Source organism: Epinephelus fuscoguttatus, linkage group LG5 (genome assembly GCF_011397635.1).
Source record: "Epinephelus fuscoguttatus linkage group LG5, E.fuscoguttatus.final_Chr_v1".
In the NCBI taxonomy this organism is placed as follows: Eukaryota; Metazoa; Chordata; class Actinopteri; order Perciformes; family Serranidae; genus Epinephelus; species Epinephelus fuscoguttatus.
In genome coordinates, this window is record NC_064756.1 from 1,812,353 (window position 1) to 1,839,313 (window position 26,961).

Genomic DNA, 26,961 nt, shown 5'->3' on the forward strand with positions numbered 1-26,961 from the left:
TGTCGTACAGAACAGATCAACATGATAAATTAACAGTAAACCTGATGTGTTCTACATTAAAAAAAAATAAAAAAAACGGTTTATTATTTTGGCGTGATTCCGTTTATTCAGTTTATTTTAAAGCCAATATCTGCTAATGCCGATGGTATGTCAATATTATTCTGCATCCCTCTGTAAAAGCCTCCAAAATCTAAAACTATAAAACAGTACCTACTGCCCAGATAGCACACATACACCTGGTCGACGTCGGCCTGATGCATCAAGTTTAGATCGTTAAGACGTAGCAGGGAGAGCGTTTGCTCATTGCCAAGACGTCGCTGAGACGTCGACCTTTAATCGAAAATGACCACCACGCAACGTTCAAACGATCAGTAAAAGAAGCTGCGCTCAGTGGGCGCTCCTTCATTAATATTCATTGATATTCATATACTTCATTATCTACAACATTTATTCATTTAGGTCGGACCTTTCAAACTACAAATATTTCACCATTCAATGTGAGAAATCAATGCTATCATTCAAAAATAGCTGACTGTTACCCAGGGGTGGTAACGAATTACAAATACTCACGTTACTGTAATTAAGTAGATTTTTTGGGTACTTGTACTTTTATGAGTATTTTTTGAAGTGTGTAATTTTACTCATACTTGAGTACAATTTACACCATGTAATCTACTTCTACTTTTAAAATCATAAGTCGCTACTGAGTACGGCCACAATCTGAATTAATATTCAAACCTTTCATCTGCATCTTTGTAGCCAGTAAGGCTGTCCGATCGCGACCACGCCAATTAATCTATGACATAAGGAAAGGACAACTCCGCTGCAGCAGGCACAGGTGTCTGGCGGTAACATACCTACACAGCGGAGTAGAGACTAATTTATGGACTGAAGATTTGGAGACAAAGAAGCCAAGGGTGAGTGTCCATGTGCTCCGCGCAAATCCCATGAGCACCCGTTCTGGGATACACAGTGTCGGCCCGCCCCGCCTTACCTCCGCGCTCCTCTCCGCTCCTCTCCCAGACACTTCAGCACACGTCCAGGGCCCCGGAGGTCAGGCCAGGGGGCCGCGGGACCACGGGTGGCAGCTCCGGGCACTTCCACTTTATCCCAAAACGAGTGCTCACGATAACCAGATGAGCAGATAACGTCAACTGGGGAAAATAAAATGAAACACCACAGTTGTAGCCTGTTAGCTAACATGAGCTAAACCGCTAAACTAGCTAACAGCTAACGAAAGATAACGTTAGCTGGTGGGGACCTGTGCTATATACACCCAGTCGTGCCTCGCCACTCACCAGGAACCTCTTTTAACGGGCACAGAATAAACAACATAGCTATTTTCTGCCAATTTATTCCAGTTAGCTTACCTGAAACCAACTGCGATGAGATGCTGTGTGCTGCGAGCTCAGTTCCAAACAAACACCGTGGAGATGAAATTCCGTGTCTGTGGCGACTTCCGTATGTGGACAGACATTCTACGGCACAGGGCCGACCCAAAGCCGACGTAACAGAGACGTTTGACGAGCTGGGACAAAAGAGTATTAAATTTAATGATATCCGCCCATGCGACCCACGCTTGTCAGACGTTATAAATTCAGGGCCGATGTGTCGTCCTCAGGCCGACGTCGGCCAGATGTATGTGTGCTATATGGGTGGTAACATTGGTGTCAAAATGTACTGCTATAATCATCTTTGATTTAAAGTCTATTTTTTCTGACAATGTTGGCCCTTTAAAGATGTGTTCCACCTGTGTTTGAAGGTTAAAAGCTGCGAGAAAAACAGCAATTGAGTGACAGAGAACACCCACCTTTTCTGCCAAAAAAAAAAACGCTGGAAAAACAGTGACGAGGCGATACCAAACAACCAAATGTTTTGTTTGTTGGTTGAACAGTGTCACACCATCCGCCATCCCCTCCACCTGCTGATGACAAAGTCAGCTCATAAACTACGTCACTTCAGAAACGTTGAATCGTATGAAATGTGCAAATATCAAGTATTTGTCGTTTTGCAGAAACATTCAATCCCAGCAATTTCTTCTGACGACTGAGCTGCAACTGAGTTGATACCAAAGAAGTACCGGATATTATATGCAACTTTATTATGATAGAAAAACAAAATAGAACGGTTTGCAGAGTTGAGATCTACCGTGCAGTGAAGATGAGGCTTTTAAAAAATTTCCAAATGATTAAAAAATTATTTTTCGCCAAAGACAACATTCAGAAACTAACGCTACCTGTGCACAAGATGCACCAAACCTACAGCAACAATGTTTCCACAGGCACCTCCTCCTGAGGCGGTGTGGTTTCTTTGACCCACATCACAAGTTGAGGAGGAAAAATCATTTCAGGAGTTCAGAGCTGATCTGCCTCCTGCTGGATTCACCCTGTAGTCCTGCAGGTACACTCACAGCACACAGACAGGTACGTGCACGTCTGTACTTTAACCACAATCACTCAACACTGGTGTGTCTTTTAAAGGAAACTTCCATCACATGTTGTTTGATACATGACTGAGACACATTACTACTTCGCTGAATAGTTCGGCTTCTTCTTTTTACTACTACTACTACTGTTTCCATGACAACCAGCGTTGTTGGCTCGCCGGTTGCCCCTTCAGGCTTGGCTGCTGTTCAGACACTCGGCGCAGCTCTCCAGGCGCCCGCCCCCCCTTCACACAGTGTTTGGTTTAGAGACACAACAGCCACCAACAGTCCTGCTCTCAGCCTTTTCTGCTCCGTGTCTGGCTGCTTTTGAAGCGGCGGCTGCATTTGGGTCTTTGAGGGGATAACGTGTGTGTGTGAGTGTGAGTGTGAGTGTGTGTGTGTGTGTGTGTGTGTGTGTGTGTGTGTGTGCGCCAGTCTCGGACTTACAAGGCTGCTGTCACCGCTAAGAGTACCGTGATTTGTCCCCTCATGACATCACCGATCAGGGTCTTTGTGCTCTGATTCCTCGGTTCACCTTGAAGGACGCTGACAGAGAAGATTAAACATGAAGATTCAGCACTTTATATAAGACATGCAGCTTTACACTGAGAGAAACATCTGACAACAAAAGACAAAAAAAGAGCAGACAAGTTAAAGCTTCTCCAACAGATGTCTTTTTGGTTTTACTGCACATTTACTGATCATATCTATAAAGTATTCATGCAGAGAACAGCCGCTCAGTCACCAGAAGAAACTGTTGGCATTGAAAAGTGTCATCTAAAGTGTCGTAGTAAATGAACTACCTTTGTCATCAGGCGGTGGAGGGGATGGTGGACGGCATGTCACAGGCAAAGCTGCAGACCACTGTTCAAGACCAACAAACAACAACACCGGTTGGGATGCAGGGAGTCAGCGCTGTGTTTCCACAGGTTTAAGGCACCAAACACAGGTGTTTGCCACAACCTGTCACAGTTTTTCCAGCGACTTCTTAGACACCAAATGTTGATGTTTTGTAGCGACCCGTCACTGTGTTTCCAGCGGATATAGTGCCTCAAAAAGCTGTTGTTTTTAACTGATTCATTGCAGTGTTTTCAGCAGCTTTGTAGGCACCAAACATGTTGTTGGTTTTTTTGTAGGAGCCTGCTTTTTTCTAGTGGCTTTTGTTTTGTATTGCCCCGTCACTGTGTTTCAAGTGGATAAGGTGCCATGAAAAGCTGCTGTTTTAAGGGAGTCCTCGTTGTGTTTCCAGCAGCTGTTTAGCCACCAAATGTCAGTGTTTCTTTAGCACCCCGTCACTTTTTTTCCCAGAAGCTTTGAGGCACTCAATGTAGATGTTTTGTAGTGACCCGTCACTGTATGTCCAGCAGATATAGTGATGCAAAATGCTGTTGTTTTTTACTGAATCCTCGCTGTGTTTTCAGCGGATATAGCGCTTTGAAAAGTGGTTGTTTTTTACTGAGTCACTGCTGTGTTTCCTGCTGCATTTCAGCTACCAAATGTGGGTATTTCCTACTGTCCTGTCGCTTTTTTCCCAGCCGGGATAGTGACAAGGAAAGTGGTTGTCTCTTTCTTTCAAAGACATTTCTTGGTTTGGGGAGAGGCTCAGATCATGAAGTCTCTGATCTTGTCCTTGTTTATAAATGTTGTGGCTGCTGCCAGCTATTTAGCTGATATGAAGAACAAATGTGTCCCCAGCAGGCCCCAAAGATTCGAGGAGTCTCTGCTGCTCCCTGTAACCACAGGTAAAGTCAAAGACACACAGTGAAGCTGTTTTTTGGGTTGGCCTCTGAATCTGACGACAGCACTGTCACATATGATCCAGTGGCGGCTGCTGGTCTTTCAAGGAGGGGAAGCTCATTTTCGGCCTACATCATAAAATGTGTCCGTTTATTTATACGTAAATTCTATGTGCAGCTTGCTAGCTCACTCGCTCTTTGGATACTGAGCTTCCACTGTTTAATGCACTGTGACGCTACGGGAATGAATGAGAAGAAAGTCGCGTCAGTGACCTGTGATAAGTAGCTGATTCTGAACAAAAGTTGAACGCGTTCTAGCGCATATTTAATCAATGAAATGTAAACACAACAGTACATATTTGACCACTTATTTTTTGACATTTTAGGGGAAGCTGAGCTTCCCTTGCAGTCTTAGAGCAATCGCCACTGATACGATCTTTAAAGGGTTACTCCAACGTTCCTCCACATCAGCGTGGGTTTCCAGGTGTTGGAAAGTTTAAACTGTATTGTAAAGACTTTGTTGTCTCTTTTTTCATGACCTCTTAACCTCTCCTCAGAAACCACCCACAGAACACACTCCACATTTTTCAGCTCAACTTCAGGTAAAGCTGGGTTTGCTGTTTCATACGCTGCGGCCTCTAGGGGGCGCTCTGAGGACTAAATGCTGTTTTAATGACTGAAAGTCATTAGTGCATGCACACACTCCCACACTGGGATATTTTGGGCTGTTTTGAGGACTTTAACCGCTGCGTTAAATCGAGCCGTCTTAGAGCAGAGCACTAATATGGAAGTAATGAAAAGTTGTGTGATCAGATTTTAGATTTAGAGGCGTTAGTTTGCTGGATTCCTGTTGGGATTAAACCAGATTAGTTTGTGGAGCGAAGGAACCTGCTGAGAGAACAACAGACCGGCAGTCCGTCAGTCAGTCCTCGACTCCAACCTGAGGTTCCCGTCATAGACATTCACAGTCTGCAGTCCTGAAACCAGGAGCTGTTTGAGCTGTTCGATTCGGTCTGATTATCCAACTTTTACTACCACAGATCATGAGCTATGACGCACACACACACCTCTACACACACACCTCTGTGTCGATAAAGATGACGGGTCGTGTTCTGCTGCTGTGGCTGATTATTGGTGCATCATTAAATAAGGAGTATTTTGAATGGGGTTTGGCTCAGTGATCTTCTCCAGCATTCAGAGCAAGAACAGTGAACATTCACACCAAGATCTTGACATTACCACAATGTAGAACAACACACATACACACACACACACACACACACACACACACACACACACATCCGCAGGAGGAAATATTAAATCTCTTTCTCTTTACACTTCACTAACCAGAAAGAACGCTTTGTCCAAACACAGAACATTTACAACGCTTCAGTGGTGGCACACTCTCATCCACCCACACACACTGACCTCTCCTGAGTGTTTTGTGACCCCACAGACAGCCAATGAGAGGGCCCGTAGCCGGTGATGTCACCAGGTGACTGTCGGGGTATTGTTGCGAGAACAGAGGGAGGCACGCTGCCTGGTGACACCTGACTCCTCTCTACTGTTGGAGGTGTTAGTAACGTATCATTAGCTGTCACTCATTTTCAACATAATCTCATTACTGACCTGGCAGAGCTTTAATGTTGTCACCAAATGTAACAATACAGGTTTTTTTGCATGGAGGTGAAAAGGTGATGTCGAGACCGTTAAATGCTCCGACGAAACTCAGAAAGTGAAACACAGTCTGAACTTTGTGTATGAGAGTATCAACAGATATTCCCCTCAGGAGGTGGTGTACACCAGTGCTGGGACGATTCAGTGTTTAAATACCAACATGTACTGTCTGTTGTCAAAATACACTTTTGTTTTCACAGGAAATGTACAGTTTGCATACAGTCTCTTTTAGTCAGTGTCTGACGCTAGAAGTCACTGACCACCAAGCTCCGGCTTTCGACGACTTCGGAGTGTGACCGTGTTGGCTACCTGTGCAGAATTGTTTTAGATAGATTTCCATCAAGGGTTTAGATGGCAACAGGAACATTGCGAGACGCAACCTTTTTGTCTTTCAGGAGTTTAGAAGCAACTGTAAATGAATGAAGCAGTTTGTCAAAAGCAGAGTGTAAGCTGGAGAGCTGATAGCATACAAGACAGTGTCATCAGCGTAATGACGGACATTACATTCACTGTGCAAACCAGTCGCCAGAATAAATGTTGGTATTATACGTCTCTGCAAACCACAGATATGTTACATTTGTATGTTATTATGTAGCAGAGACATTCAGACTTTTCACGCCATTATTCCAGCTGAAGATACAGTGACAGGCCGCTACACAACACCTACATTTGGTGCCTAAAAAGCAGCTGGAAAAAAATACCCTGATGACTTGCTAAATCGTAATCGGTTTTGTTATTTGTTGATCTCAAACAGTGATAGTCTGCAGCTTGGCAACCTATCCCGGCTGACGCTGGGTGAGAGACGGGTACACCAGGTCTCCAGACTATCACAGGGCTGACACATAGAGACAGACAACCATTCACACTCACATTCACACCTACGGACAATTTAGAGTCACCAATTAACCTGCATGTCTTTGGACTGTGGGAGGAAGCTGGAGCACCTGGAGGAAACCCACGCTGACACAGGGAGAACATGTCAGAGCACCTGGAGGAAATCCACACTGACACGGAGAGAACATGTCAGAGCACCTGGAGGAAACCCACGCTGACACGGGGAGAACATGTCAGAGCACCTGGAGGAAACCCACGCTGACACAGGGAGAACATGTCAGAGCACCTGGAGGAAACCCACGCTGACACAGGGAGAACATGTCAGAGTACCTGGAGGAAACCCACGCTGACACAGGGAGAACATGTCAGAGTACCTGGAGGAAACCCACGCTGACACGGGGAGAACATGTCAGAGCACCTGGAGGAAACCCACGCTGACACAGGGAGAACATGTCAGAACACCTGGAGGAAACCCACGCTGACACGGGGAGAACATGTCAGAGCACCTGGAGGAAACCCACGCTGACACAGGGAGAACATGTCAGAGCACCTGGAGGAAACCCACGCTGACACGGGGAGAACATGTCAGAGCACCTGGAGGAAACCCACACTGACACGGGGAGAACATGCAAACTCCTCACAGGAGTGCTCCCCCACCCTGGGGTTCGAACCCTTTTGCTGTGAGGCAACAATGTTAACCACTGCACCACCATGCTGCTGGTCAAAGGAATAGTTCATCCAAAGTAGAAATCACCTCCTTGGGCTCTGTGGTCACAGAAAAAGGGTTCTATTGAATAGCATAAAGGAGAGTCGACCAAATCAGGAGTCTGAACAAAAGACAGTAAGTAATAGATTACCTCAGGGTGTGAATTTTTGTATTTGTACTTTGGTACTATTTGTCTTGAATGTTTGTACTTCTTTCTGTTAGCTGGTGTTGTGTGCCCATATGTGTTGACGGGTCTTGCTATGTCCAAGTCAAATTTCCCCACGGGCACAATGATCTATCTTCCTTCAAGGGAACTTGCTTTGCTTACCATAAGTTAAGTTGCTGTCTCACATTTGGACTGTGTCAAAGTCTCCTTGGGCTGATATGCTTCGGGCGCTCTGCTCTCCTTAACTCCATATAACATAAAACTTTTTATATACGTCCGAACGATGTTTGAGTGCAGCTTGGATGGAGATGGAAGGTATTTGGCGGCCGATCAGAGCCGGAGTCGATGAGTATCTGTGACTACTGCAGAGTCATTTGTCGCAGGAGTGAAAGCTGATTGTAACCTTCCCCATTAAATACAGAAGCCAGATGTTAGTTGGTTTTATGTCCGGTAAAACAGGGAAAGGGAAGGGAGTAGAAAAAAAGGAGATGAGGTCTTAACGTTTCACTCTATTCTGTGAAAGAAATATGAGAATATGATTTAATGACTTTGTGTCTGCAGCAGGTGGTTTGTCCCCCTCAGTCTGTGACAGGAGCCCCGAGCGAGGGAGCGAGGTTAGAGGCCTGGAGGTGTTTTTTCTCCCTGTCTCAGGGCTTTAATTGGCCCTGAGCTCTCAGCAGGTCGCCATTGTGGACATAAAGGAAGCTTAGCAGCACGAGGCCAACGGCCGGCCACACCACGTATGATTCTGTGTGTGTGTTAGGGCGCATTACATGTCCCGTGTGTCCATGTTTGTGTTTTGAGGGGGGTAGTTAATGTGTGTGTGTGTGTGTGTGTGTGTAGTGACCTCCTGTGCAGAAGTCAGGCGTTCCGGCCTGTTGTCTTTAGTTCATCTCGGCGGGGGACAAACACACTCAGAATTAACTAGGCAGGTTAACACACACACACACACACACACACACACACACACACACCTGTGTATTACACACTCAGTCATGTCTGTCCCATTTTTCTGTGTTTGAGGCAGCAAACTCACCGAAAGAAAATGTAGGCACTGTACGCTTCTGCAAACCATGAATATATTACATTTGTCAGTTTTATAAGTATCATATCAGCGTTTAAAAAGTGACGTAGTGTCTGAGCTGACTTTGTCATCAGGAGGTGGAGGGGACGGTGGATGGTGTGCACCTAGGAGAGACGCCTGCCAAGCTGCAGACCGCTGTTCAACACCAACAAACAACTAAACCGGTTGTTTTGTTAGCGACCTGTCACTGTTTTTCCAGCAGCTTTTTAGGCACTAAACACGGCTGCTTTTTATTTCTCCAAAGATGCACCAAACATGGGTGTTTTTTAGTGACCTGTTGCTGATTTACAGACGACCTCGCTGCATTTCTTGCGGAGATAGTGCCATAAAAACTGGGTATTTAAAGCCAAAACATAATCTTTCCTGAACCATAACCAAGTGGCTTTTGTGCCGACACCTAACCACACATAGTACTCCTAAATACGTCCTCAGTAGGAGCCAGTGGGTTTGGAGCTGTGAGACACAGACAGGAAGTCAGACAGTACTGAGAGACGGACTAACATGTTGTTGATTCGTTTGGACTTATGGGAATTCTACAGTGGTTTATGGTCACTGTGTTGGGGCTTGTGGTTACTGTATGAGGACTGGAGGTGGTTTAACAGTTGAAAAGTGGTTTCAGTTCCTGTAACAGAGGTTTGAAGGTGTTGTGGTGGTTAATGGTGACAGTCTGGGTAATACTTTCATACGGTGGCTTTAAGATCCTGTTTAAGGTTTTATATGTAAACGTGTTCGACTGCAGATTGTTTAAAGACCAGTTAAGTCAGATTAAGACGAAGTGTGTTGCGTTGGTGGGAGGGGTTGTCAGTGTGTGTGTGTGGACGTCCAGTGGAGAGCAGGCTGTCGGCAGTCGGGCAGCCGCCGCTGTTGTCCAACAAATCCTGCTGTCCGTCCCCCTGTTATTAGGATCCCAGCAGGGAGGAGGCGTAAGAAGGGGGGTTTAACATCTGTCCCACTGAACCTGAGTTAGACCACCAGGTAGCCCACCTGTAGCCCTCTGCCTCTCCTCCTCTCCTGCTGCCCTACTGAGGGGTAATTAGCTGCTAACTGCTGCCAGGGCTGGAGGCTGTTTGTTTAAGTGTCGGTCACCATTAACTCACTTTATGTCTGCTGTAAAACTTTGACTTTTATTTTATCCATTACCACGTGTACACTAACATGTTACGGGTTAATATTACTCTATACGAGTCAGCAACAGATTAGGACATTTAAGGACCAGTGACAGGTCTGTCATACCTCATCAGAATATTCTGTAAAAAGTGTCGTTTTGTTTTTTGATCAAGTCCCTGTGGAGATTTATAAGTCTTGTGGCAAATCCAAATTTAAAACATAGAATAGAAACTATACAGTGAAATGTAGAGCAGCGGACTCAATAATAATCAGAATAAGATTCAGAAAAAGTGTAAAAATATTACAGGGGAAAAATTCTGAGATGAAAGTTGCCAGTGTACACTTACATCACATATTTGTAAATTTTTTATAGTACATTTTTAATCTTTTATGGATGTTTTTTAATCATAAAGTCTTTAGCCTCATGCTGAGTTTCAGAAGTACAGCTAAAAAAAACTCAAGCCAATTCCCTCTATCCCGGCAGAAACTGCACAGATGTCTGGTTGAAAAAAAAAGCTTACGGTTAGGAAAAGATCATGTTTTGGCTTAAAATACCCAATTTGGGGTACAATCCCCGCTGGAAAACCGGCGATGTCTAGGTAAAAAACAATCACTATCCTGGCAGGAAACACAGCAACAGCTTGGTAAAAAACAACTGCATTTCGTGCTTCTTACCCCAAAGCAAATGGAACAATGTCTTGGTACAAAACACTTTTTGTGCCAGGCAGAATCCTTTGTGATATTTCATAGGCACCTGGACTTGGTTGAGTTTCTTGAAGGCATTTCACCTCTCATCCAAGCAAGTCCAGTTGCCTACGATATAGCACTAAGGATTACCATGACCTGGATGACTGAGGACCTTCACGAACATATCCTTAGAGAAAACGCACCAATGTCTGGTTGAAAGAAATGCGTATGGTTAGGAAAAGATCATGTTGTGGGAGTACAGTCCCTGCTGTAAAACCAGCAATGTCTCCATAAAAAACAACCGCCTGTCGTGGTGTTACTCCAGCAGGAAAAACAGCGATGGATCACAACAACACACCCACGTTTGGGGGCTGTAAAGCTGCAGGAAACACAGCAATAAGTTGCTAAATCACAACTAGTTTTGTTGTTTGTTGGTCTCAAATAGTGCTCTGACATCTCACAGCCCGCATACTGCGTCACTTTGGAAATGCTGACATGACACATACGAATCATACAAATGTAACATATTTGTAGTTTGAAGAAACGTACAATGCCAAGAATTTCTTGTGGCGACTGGGCTGAAAAGAACTTGAAAAGTTGTACTTTTCATAATCAGTGGCCCTGAACAATCCTTAAATTCAGCTGCTGTGTGGCCCTTTAATGTTATCTTTATGTCCTAGACTTTATTTTTACATCCTTATTAGTGTTAAAACTTTGAATATAGCTTGATGTGGTGCTAAAGGAAAAGCCATGATGTATGAATATGCACAACAAATATATACTACACACACACACACACACACACACACACACACAGAGTGTTGCTGTGCTGGGAGCAGCCCAGTCTGACCAGTCTGCTGTGTCTCTGGAGCAGTCAGAGCCTCTGTGCCTGGCTCAAAGGCACCTCAGCAGAGACTAAATGAAACCAGCTGGCTGCTGAAACTCGAGGCTACAGAGGGTCAGTAATCCTCTGACCTGCTGCCCGCCGCCGCTCAGGTTTTCGGTTAACTACTACGGCAACCCGGAGGCTCGGTTTAATTGGCAGAGGGCGTTTCTGACCTACTGGCTACAAATGAGAGCTCAGCAGGTTGCTCAGCAGAGACACATCAAAGAGGAGCTAAGAGGACGACCTGCTGACCGACACTCCCATACACACCCCCTGCCAAACACACACACACACACACACACACAAAAGAAAACCTTTCCTCACCAGTGTGGTTTCAGAAATCTGGTGTTCCTCAAGGGTCAAGTTTGGAACCATTATTGTTTTATTATACAGAAATGATCTGCTAATGTTTGTAAAACGGCATTTAAAAGTTTTTGCTTTCAAGTCTCAAGTGTTTCAGGAGACAGTAACACCTCTTACACAGAGGTGGCGCTACAGAGCTGCTGTGAAGTCACTTCTTAATGCCACCTTTGCATTTTGACACAGAACCAAACGACGGTGGCATCACGCTGGTCTAGTGTATGATATTAAACAGTGTGCCGACATCGTGGAAGCAAAAGAGCCGTGACATGTAACACAACAGCATCAGCCTCTAGTGTGGCATATATATAAAAGCCATATGATGTTCAGTAAAATTCATTCGTCTTAACAGGTAAATATATAACATCTTTACACATTTACTGTTAACAGGAACATTACTGACGTCTCAAGATGTTTAGAACATTAAAGCATCCATGCCATTAGTTCGTGTCAACATACCCGCCCCTTTTTGACGTAGCAACTGCGCTGGTCAATGTGGGCTCTTGTTAAGGGGGATTCACCCTTCGCACGTAGCCTACGCTGTTGTGAGCATTTATACTTGTGTGGTGGTGTGTCTGTGTCACTCTGCAGTTACACCTCCAAAACACTAGCTGGCAGCGAAGGTTTCTGTGAAGTGTTAAGTTGATTCAAAACACACGTACACTATTACAATGTATACCAAATATTTTGTCATCCGTTTGCCTCCAAAAATGGTGAAACAGTTGCACCCAATATTATCCGTCTTAGGACGTCAGAAACATTCAAGTTAACAGGACACTTTCTGACGTCTCAACGCACATTTGACATGTTAAGACGTTTTGTGTTTACCTGTTAAGATGAACATATTTGACTCATTAATAGGAATGTCAACATCGACATTAAGAGCCGTAAGGGTCTGACACACATATATGTGAGGCGGACGCTGCCACAGTAGCAGTTGACATCATCTCTGCTGCTCCCAGGATTCAAACCTGAAACCTCCCGATCACCTCCCCTGTCCTGCAGACGCCACATACGGCTGCTGCTGCGTTCGCTCTGCTGCTATTTGACGTGCGGCGGAGCGGCTGGCGGAGGTGATTAACCCCCTGCACGACCGCTCAACCAGCCACAAAGGCTGATGGGCAAAGTCACATTTAATGGTCGTGAGGGAGGGAACAGATTTGTGTCTCAGCCGGAGCTGAAGAAACGTCTGCTGCAAATGTCACCGCTGACCTTTGACCTCTGGTCTGGAGGAGAGATCAGTGTTTGTTACATATTATGGGATGTTTATTTTCCTGACAGCTGATCCAGATCATCTCCTTAGAGTCAGACTGTGTTAAATCAGAGTTTATCTACAGCACTCTCCTTCTCTCATCTCCTTATTGTCCTCTTCTCTCCTTCTCTCATCTCCTTATTGTCCTCTTGTCTCCTTCTCTCATCTCCTTATTGTCCTCTTCTCTCCTTCTCTTGTCTCCTTATTGTCCTCTTCTCTCCTTCTCTCATCTCCTTATTGTCCTCTGCTCTCCTTCTCTTGTCTCCTCTCCTTGTTTCATCTCCTTATTGTCCTCTTCTCTCCTTCCCTTGTCTCCTTCTCTTGTCTCCTCTCCTTGTTTCATCTCCTTATTGTCCTCTTCTCTCCTTCCCTTGTCTCCTTCTCTTGTCTCCTCTCCTTGTTTCATCTCCTTATTGTCCTCTTCTCTCCTTCTCTCATCTCCTTATTGTCCTCTTCTCTCCTTCTCTTGTCTCCTTCTCTTGTCTCCTCTCCTTGTTTCATCTCCTTATTGTCCTCTTCTCTCCTTCTCTTGTCTCCTCTCCTTGTTTCATCTCCTTATTGTCCTCTTCTCTCCTTCTCTTGTCTCCTCTCCTTATTGTCCTCTTCTCTCCTTCCCTTGTCTCCTTCTCTTGTCTCCTCTCCTTGTTTCATCTCCTTATTGTCCTCTTCTCTCCTTCTCTTGTCTCCTTCTCTTGTCTCCTCTCCTTATTGTCCTCTTCTCTCCTTCCCTTGTCTCCTTCTCTTGTCTCCTCTCCTTGTTTCATCTCCTTATTGTCCTCTTCTCTCCTTCCCTTGTCTCCTTCTCTTGTCTCCTCTCCTTATTGTCCTCTTCTCTCCTTCCTTTGTCTCCTTCTCTTGTCTCCTCTCCTTGTTTCATCTCCTCACCTCTCATTTTCCTTTCTCCCCTTTCTCATCTCCTCCCTTCTCTCCTCGTTTCCTTCTCTCCTCTGTTAATCAGTCACCTTGTTGGTATGTCAGTTTGTGAATTAGATTCCTAATTATTGCTGCAGTTTAACTGACCTGCTGTCAGATTACACTTTAACTCAGCAGACGATCAGGTGTGTGTGTGTGTGTGTGTGTGCTGGTGACACTAAAGATGCTCAGTTAAGTCATTATTTCCGGGGAAATTTACCAGACATGACTTTATTTTTTTTTGTTTTTTCCTACACACACACCTACAGTACCGGAAGTCGTCTCTGACTGGTCCAGTTCCGGTTCTTCTACCTGACAGTGACCTCACACCTTCGGCTTTTATTCTGCTGCAGCTCAGACTGAGGCAGCGTCACGAGCTCCGTCCAACGAGCTGATTGGACAGACCGATCTGTCATCTCACACACACACACACACACACACACACACACACACACACACACACACACACCTGTGTGTATGTGTGTGTGTGTCTGTGTGTGTCTCGGCTTCAGTCGGAGCTGAGTCCTCAGCGGAACTTGAGGAGCTCTCACCTCTCCTCAGTCTAACTCAGGATTTTATTAATAATCCGGGTTCTTTTTAAACAAAACTTGCCTTAAACTGTTTTTTTTTTTTTTTGTATTTTTACATTTCATTTTTCCACGCGCTTATTTTTCTGAACTTCTGCAGCGCGCATTTACGCACAGCCTGACGCAGCGCGTGCAGAATAAAAACGGATCCGTGGAACATTTCGGCGCGTCCTCGGTGAGTTCATGTCTCAGTTAATAATAGATTTAATAAATGATTGATGTGCACGCGGGCAGTTTGGTGACGGAGGTGCAGTCTGGGTCAGTGTGGTGTTTGGAGGGGTGTTTGGATGGAGACAGGTGAGACGCAACAGGTGGAGAGAGGAGCGCAGAGGTGGAGCAGCGTCCTGCCGTCAAAGATAAAAGAATACACTTATGTTCATCCACGTGTGAAGAGAAGCTCAGGGAAAGAAATGCGGCTTTCTGTGTAGCTGTAAAATGCGTGATGAGCAGGACGTGAACACCGCGTTAGAAGAAGTGACATTATGATTTCATTATTAAGCCGTTACTCCACAGAATGTATGCACACCAGAATAAAGTTACAGATGCGTCCTAAAATAAAGAAATGTTATTATTTCAATTCAATATTCAAGTTTTCATTTTATTTTTCTGATGAATCCACATGAATATATATTTATTATTTTATCTGTAATTTAATATGTAAAATATCTAATTTATAAAAATGACCAGCTGCAGCTTTTTACTGATGTTATTCGTTGTTTTATAATTTTATTTATTTAGTTCTTATTTATGTTACTTCAGGGACTTGCAGTGAGTTTTTAGTGACGTATCTGTGACGGTCTGTTGGACCGATGTGGTCGAAAGTTTGTGGACACTGTCTGTTGTTCCTGGTTTGGGTTTCTGAGGGACTGTTCTTTATTTATCAGAGGAGGGGGGGAGGGCTTTTCTTTTTCATTCAATTAATTTATTTTTTTAAAGCTTGAACCCCAGAGCTACAAATACTTTCCTTGAGCCCCTTGAGTGACAGGGACCCAACGTATGACGCTCCCTCCACCACAAACAACTATATATCCACACCACATGTAGATAACCTAAACGTAACCGTGTGTGTGTTGTTGAAGGAAAAAAACATCAATTCACAGTGTTGTACTGACGTAGTGCTTTTATTCTGAAAGAGACTGTATGCAAACTGTACATTTCCTGTGAAAACAGAAGTGTATTTTGAAAACAGACAATGCATGTAACAGGCTGAAGTTGACACGGCGTCCCAGAACGTCAACAACCAACACACCCAGGGTACCTTGGACGTCATATGTGGACGTGGAAAGTCCATGACCAAACGTGGACATGTGACGAGGTCACAGTGAGGATGAACATGTCGGCGCTTTAAGGATCAGGAGTTAAAAGTTGAAAACACAAAAACCTTAATGACAGAATGCATTCAGAATTTTAGCCTGATGTTATTTTCAGGATCTGGTTCGTGCAAACAAACAAACAAACAAACAAACAAACAAACACGCCTTTCAAACCCTCCTGCAGGTTCTTGGATTTAAAATAAATACAAATACGACCATTTGAGGTTGAATGTCTCCTCAGTGTTTGACAAATGATTTCGCGTCTCCTCTGATAACTAACAAACAGTTCCTCAGGTCCACCGAAGAGACGTTTAAATGCTTCAGCATACAGTTGGATTTTACAGCAGCTTTGCACCGAGACAGCTCCATCAAGAAAATGTCTTTTGGTGTGGAAGAACTCGACTGTTACAGCAACACATTAACAAACATGCTGTCGCTGTCTGATACAGGGCTCATATCAGGGTGTCCACATACTTTTGGCCACGTAGTGTCGTTTTATTTCTCTCTGTTTAAAGTTTGAGAGAAACTGAGAGGAGGGTTTTTTTTGTCTGAAAATTTAAAAGTAACTGAAGTGTTGATCATCACCATATCAACACACAGTCAGCTGGCACTGCTGAGTGCACACACACACACACACACACACACACACACACACACACACACCCTCCCTTCCCTTCATTCACACACAAACTCTCTCTGTAGGGAATCCCTCTCCTCCTCCTCCTCCTCCTCCTCATCATCACCACCTCATGCTCCAGGACTTGGCCCTTGGCCCTGACACTGTTGACGTTTCCATGGAAACCCTGGCCTCCGTTTGGGTCCATGACCCCTGTGACCTCAGCGACCTCGGAGAGAAGTCGTCTGTTTGGGGTGAGTCTGCTGATGTTAAGCAAGAGAAACCTAAAGTATCAAAAGTAAAAGTACTTTAACATAATTTAAACAGATGGATCATTATTACTGATGCATGAACGTGTACGCAGTGTTTCAGGAGAAAATATAACCTCCATCATGTTCTGTTGTCGAGCAGCTAAATCAAGAGAAAACCAGAATATGTTATAATCTTATTTTGTTCTGTCACTAAAATCTTAATGTGAACTTTAACTTCAGAGCAGTGAAAAGAACTTTTCCCTCTGAGATGTCGTGAAATAAAAGTATAAAGCTGAATAAAATGAAAGTACACAAGTACAAGTTCCTTTAAACTTCACTTGAGTAAAAGTAGTTAGTTACTTTCCACCGATGTATTAAAGTGATAGTTTGATATCTGGTCAAATCCTCCTCTCCTCTTCTCTTCTCTCACAGTTCAGGCTTATTTATGCTGAACGTTAGATACTGACACAGACGGAGCCTTCTGTTCGTACTCTGCGTTCATTTTGTGTGAATTCGTGCACGTTTCTGGAAGTTTACAGACGAAGCAGAGCAGTGCCTCTGGAATTCGTGGGGGCAGTGTAGCGTAACTCAAGCAAGACTCAACTGTAGGACACGACAAAGACATTTCAGAAACAGCTGAGTCACAAGTTGGTAATATAATAGAAGATACATAGAAACTTCTGACTCTAGTGCCATCTAGTGGATGTACGTATGTCAAGGATGCAGCGATGTTGACACCATTTGAAATTAACAGATCTCTTTTCAGAGGGAATACAAATGAGCCCTCAAATGTTCAGACTGGAAACAGCTAGCCTGGCTCCGCCTAGTCATCAGGACGTCAACCTGTAAAGCTCACCGATTAACAAGAGACATCTCATTAGTTCACAATGTGCAAATACTGAGGTGTAAAAACAGAAAGTTAAGAAGTAAACAGAAGTAAAACAGCACTTAGTCATCAGAAAAATTGTTGGCACTGCACGTCCCTGCAAACCACATATATGTAACATTTGCATGTTGTTATACCAGATATATTGAAACTTTGCATTTCTTTATGTTTCAACAGTGCTGTAGTTACTGTGTGGTTAGGTTCAGGTACGAAAACAGTTGGTTATGGTTCAGAAAAGATCAAGTTTTGGCTCAAAATACCTGGTTTCGGGGGCACAATCCCTGCTGGAAAGACAGCAGTATTTAAGTAAAGAAACAGCTGCTTTTTGTGCAACTATACCCACTGAAAAAACAGCCACAGATCACTAAGATACATTCAAGTTTGGGGGCTAAAAGGCTGCTGGAAAAACAGCCACAGGTCTCTAAAAACACCTACCTTTGGGGCCCAACAAATGCTAGAAAAAGTGCCATGGGTCGCTAAAAAACATTCAAGTTAGGGGGCTAAAAAGTTGCTGGAAAAACAGCTATGAATCGCTAAGAAACACTCGAGTTTGGGGGCTAAAAAGCCACTGGAACAGCTATAGATCACCAAGAAATACTCAAGTTTGAAGGGGTTAAATAGCGCTGGAAAAGCAGCCAGTGGTGGCTAAAAAACACCCATTATTTTGGGGCTAAAAGGCCATTGAAAAAAAAAATAAAAATACGGGTCGCTAAGAAACACTCACGTTGAGGGGGTAAAAAAACTGCTGGAAAAACAGCTACGAGTCGCTAAAAAACACTCAAGTTTGAGGGCTAGAAGCGCTGGAAAAGCAGCCACTGGTGGCTTAAAAACAGCTACCTTTGGGAGCTAAAAAGCCGCTGATAATACAGCTACAGGTTGCTAAGAAACACTCGCATTCAGGGGCTGAAAATCCACTGGAAAAACGGCTACAGATCACCAAGAAATACTCAAGTTTGAAGGGGTTAAATTGCCCTGAAAAAAGCAGACAGTGGTGGCTAAAAACACCCATTATTTAGAGGCTAAAAGACCATTGAAAATCAAACATGGGTCGCTAAGAAACACTCATGCTGAGGGGGTACAAAGCTGCTGGAAAAATAGCTATGAGTCGCTAAAAAACACTAAAGTTTGAGGGCAAGACGCACTGGAAAAGCACCCATGATTAGGGGCTAAAAAGCTGCCGGAAAAACAGCTACAGGTCGCCAAAAACACATTCAAGTGCTAAAAAGCTGCTGGAAAAACAGTTACTAGTCGCTAAGAAACACTCAAGTTTCAAGGCTAAAAAGCAACAACAGCCATGGGTTGCTACAAAACACCCATATTTGAGATAAAAAAAACCCCAGCCCTGGTCACTAAGAAACACTCAAGCTTGGGGAGTAAAATATGTAGGAAAACAGCCATGGGTTGCTAGAAAACACTTAAATTTAGGGGCTAAAAAGCTGCTGGAAAAACAGCTACAAGTCACTAAGAAACATTCAAGTTTGAGGGCTAATAAGCAATGGAAAAACAGCCAGTGGTGGCTAAAAAACACCCATGATTTGGGGCTAAAATGTGCTGGAAAAACAGCTACAGGTCGCTAAAAACACCTAACTTTGAAGGCTAAAGAATGCTAGAAAAACAGCCATTGGTTGCTAAAAAACACCCATGATTTGGGGGTGAAAAAAACACTAGAAAAGCTGCCGGAAAAACAGCCACATGCCACTAAGAAACACATTTGGGGGCACTGGAAACAAAGCCATGAGCTGCTGAAGGACACTCAAGTCTGGGGGCTAAAAAGTTGCTGGAAAAACAGTATGAGCCGCTAAAAAAACACATTGGTGGGCTAAAAGCTGCTGGAGAAGCAGAGGCAAACATGATTTGCAGAAACACTAATCTTTTCTTCTGGCGACTGGGCTTATGTGAGTGTTTTCAATCTGAACATCTTGTATGAGGGTGTTTCCCAAAATGTGGAATTATTCCTTTAATAATTTCAGGATAACAGCAAGACTCATTCAATTGTACGAAGCAGCAGCTGTTTCAGTATGTGAGGAGGAACAAACCTACATTACAGACTTTAACAACAGTTGCAGTGAACTATCATCCACCCACTCAGAGTTGTGTCTCTGAACGCAGCTTCACTTTGCTGACTGAGGGATGTTTCTACTTCTCTCATTCAGCAGAGTGGGACTCTGCACGGCGGCAGCTCATCCATCAAACACAAGAGTTCCCCAGGTTTCCCTGTGAACTCTGGGTAACCAAACGCTCCAGCAGGTTCCACGTGAGCGGATCCGTCCTGATGGAAATATCCGGAACAGTTTATATTAAGATTCATCTTTTAATTTTCTCCACGTCTCCTCGCTCAGAGAGTTCAATTCATCATCGATCTGAGATGTAATCTGAGGGAGTTTCTCCTGAACGGCTGAGCTGCAGCTGAAAATCAAGCTGCAGTTCCTCTGGTGTCCACTAGATGCTCCCAAACAACTCTGACTGCACTGATGCGAATATTAAACAGGTCGTGCTCTCAGCAGCTCAGTCAGAGTGGTTAGAGGGAGAAGTACATTAACTGTGGTTCTTTAATCAGACATCTGGAGACACTTTACCTGAATATTTATACTTAATGATACTTACTGCCATCAAAACAGAATGTTGAGGAAATGATCCTGTAAGTTAAAGCACTCAAGCAGATGAAATATTATATAAATAAAAGATAAGCTTAAAAACAACATATGATGCGAGGGACACCAAATAATGAGTCCAATAATCTAAACATATCAACATACACAACAATTACAAAGATCACCACGGGCTAAAAGAACATGGTGTCTGGGCTGCTCAAACAGGTCCGTCTGTACTTTGACATAAAGCGGGTAACATGCTGAACCTTTATTGTGGTGCTGCTGCACTTCACTGCTTATTAAATGTCTCTTACTGTTCATCCTGATTTTGAGAAAGTTTTCAGAGCTATCAGGGTGATTTTGTCGTGACTGACTCAGCTGTGATTGTTGCACCATCCAAATAGAAAGTCTTTAACATCTGCGTTCGTAAGGAGACAAAAGCACGACATGTAAGTAAGAATGTACTGTCTGTCTGTCTGTCTGTCTGTCAGAGTCTCAGTGTGTTTACAACAGCTCGCCCCCTGCTGGTCTGATGTGGTCTGAGCAGCTCTCCCCTCACCTCCAGAGAAACAAACAGGTATGAGGCTAAAACAGAGGAGTTCAAAGTGAAATCAACTTTTTTCACTTGTACAGTCACATTTTTTATTTCCAGAGCAAAAGTTTTTGACTTTAGCATCAATATGTTTGAACCCTCCTCCAGCTGCAGGACACTCTGCTGCAGAGAGAGGAGGAACTGGCCAGACTGCAGGACGAGAACAACAAACTCAGAGAGTTCCTCAACTCTTCATTTGTGAGGAACCTGGAGCAAAAGGCAAAGGTCCGTTTACTATCACCAAAAACTCAGACAGACTCAGTCCAGATTGTATTCAAAAATAAACCTCTGTCCAGCTCATAGTTGGTCTTCTGAACATAACGAGGGCGATATAAGTTTGACAAAAACAGAAAAGTGTAAATCTTTCTTCTTCCTCTGTCCTTGTTCCTTTTGTAGAAACTGACCTGTGACAGGAGGAGGAAGCTGAAAAGAAACCTGAGGCACATTGATGAGGGATCGTTCCAGTCCAGCAGTCATCAGCTCCGAACCTCCCAGCAGGTCAGCAAGAGAGTCTGCAGGAACCTCACTGCCGAGTTCGGCTGCGAGTCCTCCGAGACATCCTCCTCCTCAGAACCAAACCTGGACCTCTGGGTTCTACGAACGTTGGGACTGAAGGACAGAGACACCATCGATACGTCCAATGACTCCTCCTCCTCGTCTGGATACAGCTTCAGCAGTTTGGTGTATGATGAAGCAATCACGTCTTCCTCATCCTCTGAATACACCCTCAACTCCTCTTTCAGCCCTTCAGTCACCACTTCTACGCCTTCTTCTGTCCTCAGCTACTGCCAAAGACCCACACAGCAGGCTGATTATAGCTACAGTGCTGCTGAATGCCAAGAAGTAAACTGTGGTAATGCTGCCAACTCACCTCAGAACTGCACAACATCTCTGAGTCAACGCTCTGACTTCACTGCCACCGGACTGACCGGACTGTACGAAGCTCCTGAAGCGGTGATCAGGAGCTACGACACAGTAACTGCCTTCCAATCTCCAGCACCTACAGAGGAACTACCTTTAACCCAGTCACCAGTCAGAGCAGAGATCTGCTCCATCACTGCCTCAAGTCGAGTCCAAACTCTGGAGGGAAACCCAGCGAAACATCCGGCTTACTGGTCTCCACTGAGAAGCAGCCGGACACCATCACAGGACACGATCCAGTTCAGTCCACCAGGAGAAAGACTCCATTTCTCTCCCATCTTGTCTTCAAGTCCTGCCATGACCCAGGTGCGGACACCTGTCTGCGGCAGCAGCCCAACGAGTCCGTCAGTGGGATCTCAGCCTCCTGCCACGCCTGAGACGCCTCACAGCCGGACAGATTTGGCGTTCAGTATGTCCCTCAGCCCGTCCAACAGTGTCAAGACCCACAGCTTCCCTCATGGACAAGCCTTTGTCAGAAAGGACACTGAAGGAAGGTGGAAGTTCACCTGGGTGCCCAAACAAGGACCATAGGCAGCTCAGAAAGCTCCACATTACATGTCGTTGGTACCTGAACAAGTGTCCCAGGCCAGCTTTCAGGACTCTAAGTCCATGTTGAACTTGTTGACGTCTTGTTTGTCCTGGACCCTCAAAGAGATTCTGTTTATACAAGACAATGCAGGCAGCACGGACACTTCATACAAACATGCAGTTCTTGAACTCCCCTCAAAGACTTTATTATGATACGGTTTTACACAAAAGACCAGTCAGACCTGATGATCCTGACATTCATAAAAAAGCAGTGTTGCTTTTTTCGTACATCACTGCGAAAGTTCAGAATACAAAAGGACTTGAAAATGCTAATGATGAATTGTTAAACTGAGGTACGATGAGGCTAACCAGCTTGTTTTAGGCTTTACATCTAGAGCCAAACTGTGGGCGTTACGCAGCGTTTTACATTTTAATCACGTAGCCAATAAATGAGTGTAACATTAAAAATTAACAGGACTGCCTAAACTGTTTTGTATTATGTAAGTTTTTATTTAGTTCATGTGTGAAACTGCCATGTCAAAAGGTCAGCAATGTCCCTTGCGCCACGTTGTGTCCCTTGTTACACTATTAATAAACAAATGCAAAGACTGGAAGAATTCAAAATGGTGCCACGAAGCAAACTGCCTCCGAACTAAAGACAGAAACTGCACTGATTTTAGCAGATACAGAAAAGTGATTAGAGATTACATGTTAGCTTAAAGTAAGTGCTAAAAACTTGATGATGATGTTTAATGCACGGACGTACTTTCCACACTTAAAGTGCGGTTACTGTGACGCCTGTGCTGTTTCATCAAAGTACAGCTGAAGGTCAGCCTCCAGCAAATAAAGGGCGGGCCAGGATGTGAGCTCACGTCCTCCTACTGCCAACGTCCAGTGAAACTACAACTAAGAAGACAACGCTGGGTTTTGTACTCGAAGCATGTGTAGTCTCGCTCTGCGTACAGTCCATGTAGTTACAAAAAATGGGCTGCACTGCATAGGAGTCTGTGCAGATGCGTCACACAGACCAAAGCAGACCCTCGTGAACATATTATTTGATTGTCAAAAACAAAGCAGAATTTCTGAAAGAAGTCACTGCCGTTGGGAACTGCCCATTGGTTCGACAGCCCATTGGTTCGACAGCCCATTGGTTCAACATCCCATTGTTCCGACCATATTAAACTCATTGTTCCGAAGTCCGTTCCGAAATCATCACGATGCCCTGTGGTTAAGGTCTGGTTAGGTTTAGGCACAAAAACCACTTGGTTAGGGTCAGGAAAAGATCATGGTGTGGGTTAAAATGAAAAAGAAAGTGACAAACACATAAGCTGTGAGCCTGCTCCGCCTCAAGCCGGTCGTGGCGCACCATACGCCCGCCGCGAGCCGATCAGCACCACGGACAGTCGGACTAATGGGCTGTCGGACCAATGACATGGACCCGTTTTCACACCACCAGCAAACTGGTACAAATTAGTACAAAACCTAAATGATATTACTGTAAATTAACTTCTGTAAACGCTCCAGCCGGCAGCTTGTACACCATCTGACCAGCGTAACAGAAAGCACTTCTGAACACAAGTGAAGCATCGGCTGAATCTGTGACCGACACCACGAGGTTTTGCACTCTAGTTTTCATTTTACCAAACATTAGCTGAGGTTAGCATTCAAACACAACAGTAGCTGAAAGAGTATGCTAACAAAAACACCTGTTTTTTTATAACTGCAAAACACAATTTCACACGTGATTCATTCATGTACTTGCATCTGTGGTTTTCAGATATTCGACGTTAAATGTAAGACTTCATGTCGTCACCGTACTGAGAAAGAAACGTTGATGATGTAATATCACATTTTACACAAAGACGTGGTTTTTGGAAATTGCACTTCATGAATTGAACACCATAGGCCACATATTATCAGTGACACCACATGATCAAATCATTATATTTTCCTCCGGAGTCTCCAGACGTGCTTGTAGCCGGCCCGTCTCCAGGTCGAGCCCCTCTTTCATTTCTTTTCAACATCTCCGCATTTCTGTCATGAGCACCCTCTGGCTCCCCTGCACGACCTTGTCCAATGATTTCTCCAAACCTTCCTCTTGAGCGTCTTATCAAGGCTTATCTAAAGGTCATCAAATCTATAGATTACTTATTCTAGCAGTTCTATTACTTGTTCGTTCGTCACATCAGCCACACATTTCCGGGACTTGCTCCATAAAGCTCTCTCCATACAACACAGCTGACGGCTCGATTGTTTGTTTGCGTTGGAGACGTTCAGGTGATTTCAGACGTTTCATCTTACGTAAGGGATCAGATCCGGGTGATTTAAAATCCGGGACGGTTTGCATAAAAAAACAACATTTTTTTCTGGCGATTGGGTTGAAATGTAAATTAATTTCACAAGTTTAATTTGCCCTTTAATAAAATGATGTTAAATCTAAAAACCACACGTCTTCATCATATGAGCTGAAAACATTACTTGTGTACATATTTTGTTTCATCACAGGAAATGATGTAAAAACCACATGTGCCTAAATGTGGATTCTTTCTATGTGTAAAGCTTCACCTTTATTACAAAGTGGAATTGTTTTTCTTACATGTGCTGTGTATTTAACGTCACATATCTGAAAATAACATGTCTATGTTGTGAACATCTGAGTTATTGCCCATATGTATGCGTGACAGTTTAACTGAGGATGTTTAACACAGGACTAACATGTACAATGTGCTTCTTATAATTTGTAAAAATGTGTAAAACACCTGAAGGTGACATGTGCCTACATGTTAAATGTCTTTGCCAGGTTACAAACTTTAAGATTAAATTTTTTTGCTGTTGAATTCGGTGCAGAAAATTGCTGGTGTGACTGCTGCTGAAAGCAATGATAAAAATTCAGAAGCAACGGAGACACATTTGAAGGGAACATGAAGACTGTGTCAAAGTCTTCATGTTTCATGAGCTTTTAAATGTCTAACAGGATGTTTGTGTGCTGTAATGTTCGTACATGAACGTGTGCAGAATGTAATGAGGAAACTGTAACTGACCGTAAACTGTCGACTAACAGAAAACACACGGACACGTCTGAGTCGTCTCTGTTTGATTTACAAACCTCACCTTGTCTCATAAAATGTCCTGTACGTGTTACTAATGTGCTTTTGACAAATATATTTTGGGGTTACAAACGTTAACGTGTCTCTTTTCATGTTTGCGTTCACTCTTGATCTCGGCCTGTGATTTTCAGTGGTTTCAAAGCTTTTCTTTGGGGCGAGATCACACCACGTAGAAGCCCCGTTAGCTGCTGTTAGCTAAACTAAAGTGTCACCTGACCGCTTTAACCAATCAGAGGCAGACCTGCAGATACAGTATTGTACATATAATAAAACATATCTGGTTTGGACAGATTTTATTAAGCAACAGAAGCATAATATTAGCTTTGTTATAGACAATAACCCGTACCTGGATTATTCTCATCATTCATTCATTCATCAAACTGAACATCCAATCACCCTCTAACTCCTGGAGGAGGGCATCACCACACTGACTTCACCCCTGCATCATTTTCTACATTACACTACAAATTATTTCCATAAAGTTACAATATGTAACTGTAACATTTCACAATAAATTACAGTATTATCACCTTAAAGGCTACAACTGTGATATCTGACCACATTCAGAGTTTTATTGTGAAATCCATGCAGGTAAATATAATCACAACAATATGTTAAGAGTTTGACTCTTAAATAAGGTTCATAGTGTTGGAGAGACGAAGCTACCAGCAGATAATATCCAAGTGACAGTTGGTTAATAAACTACAACACCTGGCCACATGTGGACACATATCCCAAATGTCTTGGCCTGTGAGTCCAGAACACAAAGCAATGGCTAGTTTTGCCCCCGTTCTGTAAAAGACAACATTCCTACTGAGCTGTTTACATGAAAAATGAAAATGAATGTTCCACTTATTCCCATTTACGAGCACTCGTGCATACTCTGATTAATGTGTCCCAACATGTCGTTTATCACGTCAAAATATGGAAAAGTGGAATGGCTTATTGTCATCAGGGCTTGTATCTCAAGAATGTCTTCTTCGAATTTGGCACAAATGTCCACACGGACTCAAGGGTGAACTGATTTGATAGTATCAAGCAATATCTCAAGAACACCTCGAGGGAATTTCCTCAAATTTGGAAAAACGTCCACATGGACTCAACAATGGTCAAGGTCACTGTGACCTTGTGTCCATCTGTGATACATGAATGTGATATCTCAAGAAGGCCTTGAAGGATTTTTTTTTTTTTTTTTAATTTGGCACAAACGTCCACTTGGATTCAGCGATGAATTGATTACATTTGGTGGCCAAACATCACTGTGATCTCAATAACCATGTTTTTGGCCATAACTCAAGAATTCATTCATTCCTTCACTAATTATCACAAAATTATACACAACAGGATGAAATAATGAAGGTCAAAAGGTCAACGATCAGCTTGACTGTGACATCATCATGTTTTAACGTCATATCTCAGGAACAGAAGGGGAGACATTTGGTCAGATACTGAATTGGTGACTCTAATCTTGAAACTGTGCTGATTGTATAGATCTTCTGTGTGTGAAGCATCCATGTGTTAAAACATGTAGCTTCTCTGACGGCTTCATATGAGTCTGGACGGACACAGATATAAACTGTAACTGCAACTTGACTGGCTTGTGAAGGCATAAGACTGTGAGGTAGTAATTCTAGTTTGGCTGGGGGGACAGAGAGGAGGGTCGGACCTGAGGAGCGCAGGCAGCAGCTGGGCTCACAGGGTGGAAGTAAATGTATGATGTGTGTAGGAGCGAGGTCA

The 26,961-nt window shown here is 43.7% G+C and overlaps 1 protein-coding gene across 1 annotated transcript; it reads left to right on the top strand.

The window, feature by feature from the left end:
* Positions 1-14,500: 14,500 nt before the first annotated feature.
* Positions 14,501-25,257, top strand: gmnc (geminin coiled-coil domain containing). The gene is made up of 5 exons (XM_049577606.1): positions 14,501-14,594; positions 16,435-16,602; positions 20,568-20,653; positions 20,777-20,893; positions 21,065-25,257. The coding sequence occupies exons 2-5, from the start codon at positions 16,482-16,484 to the stop codon at positions 22,118-22,120; spliced, it is 1,380 nt and encodes a 459-aa protein (XP_049433563.1). The 5' UTR covers positions 14,501-14,594; positions 16,435-16,481; the 3' UTR covers positions 22,121-25,257.
* The last annotated feature ends 1,704 nt before the right edge of the window (positions 25,258-26,961 follow it).

What these genes read in the sequence shown, in the direction of transcription:
- gmnc (XM_049577606.1), top strand. Translation starts at nt 16,482, where the DNA reads ATGCTCCAGGACTTGGCCCTTGGCCCTGACACTGTTGACGTTTCCATG. An exon ending in AGAGAAGTCGTCTGTTTGGG is followed by an intron (nt 16,603 to 20,567) that starts GTGAGTCTGCTG and finishes TCTGTCTGTCAG; the next exon opens with AGTCTCAGTGTGTTTACAAC. An exon ending in ACCTGGAGCAAAAGGCAAAG is followed by an intron (nt 20,894 to 21,064) that starts GTCCGTTTACTA and finishes TTCCTTTTGTAG; the next exon opens with AAACTGACCTGTGACAGGAG.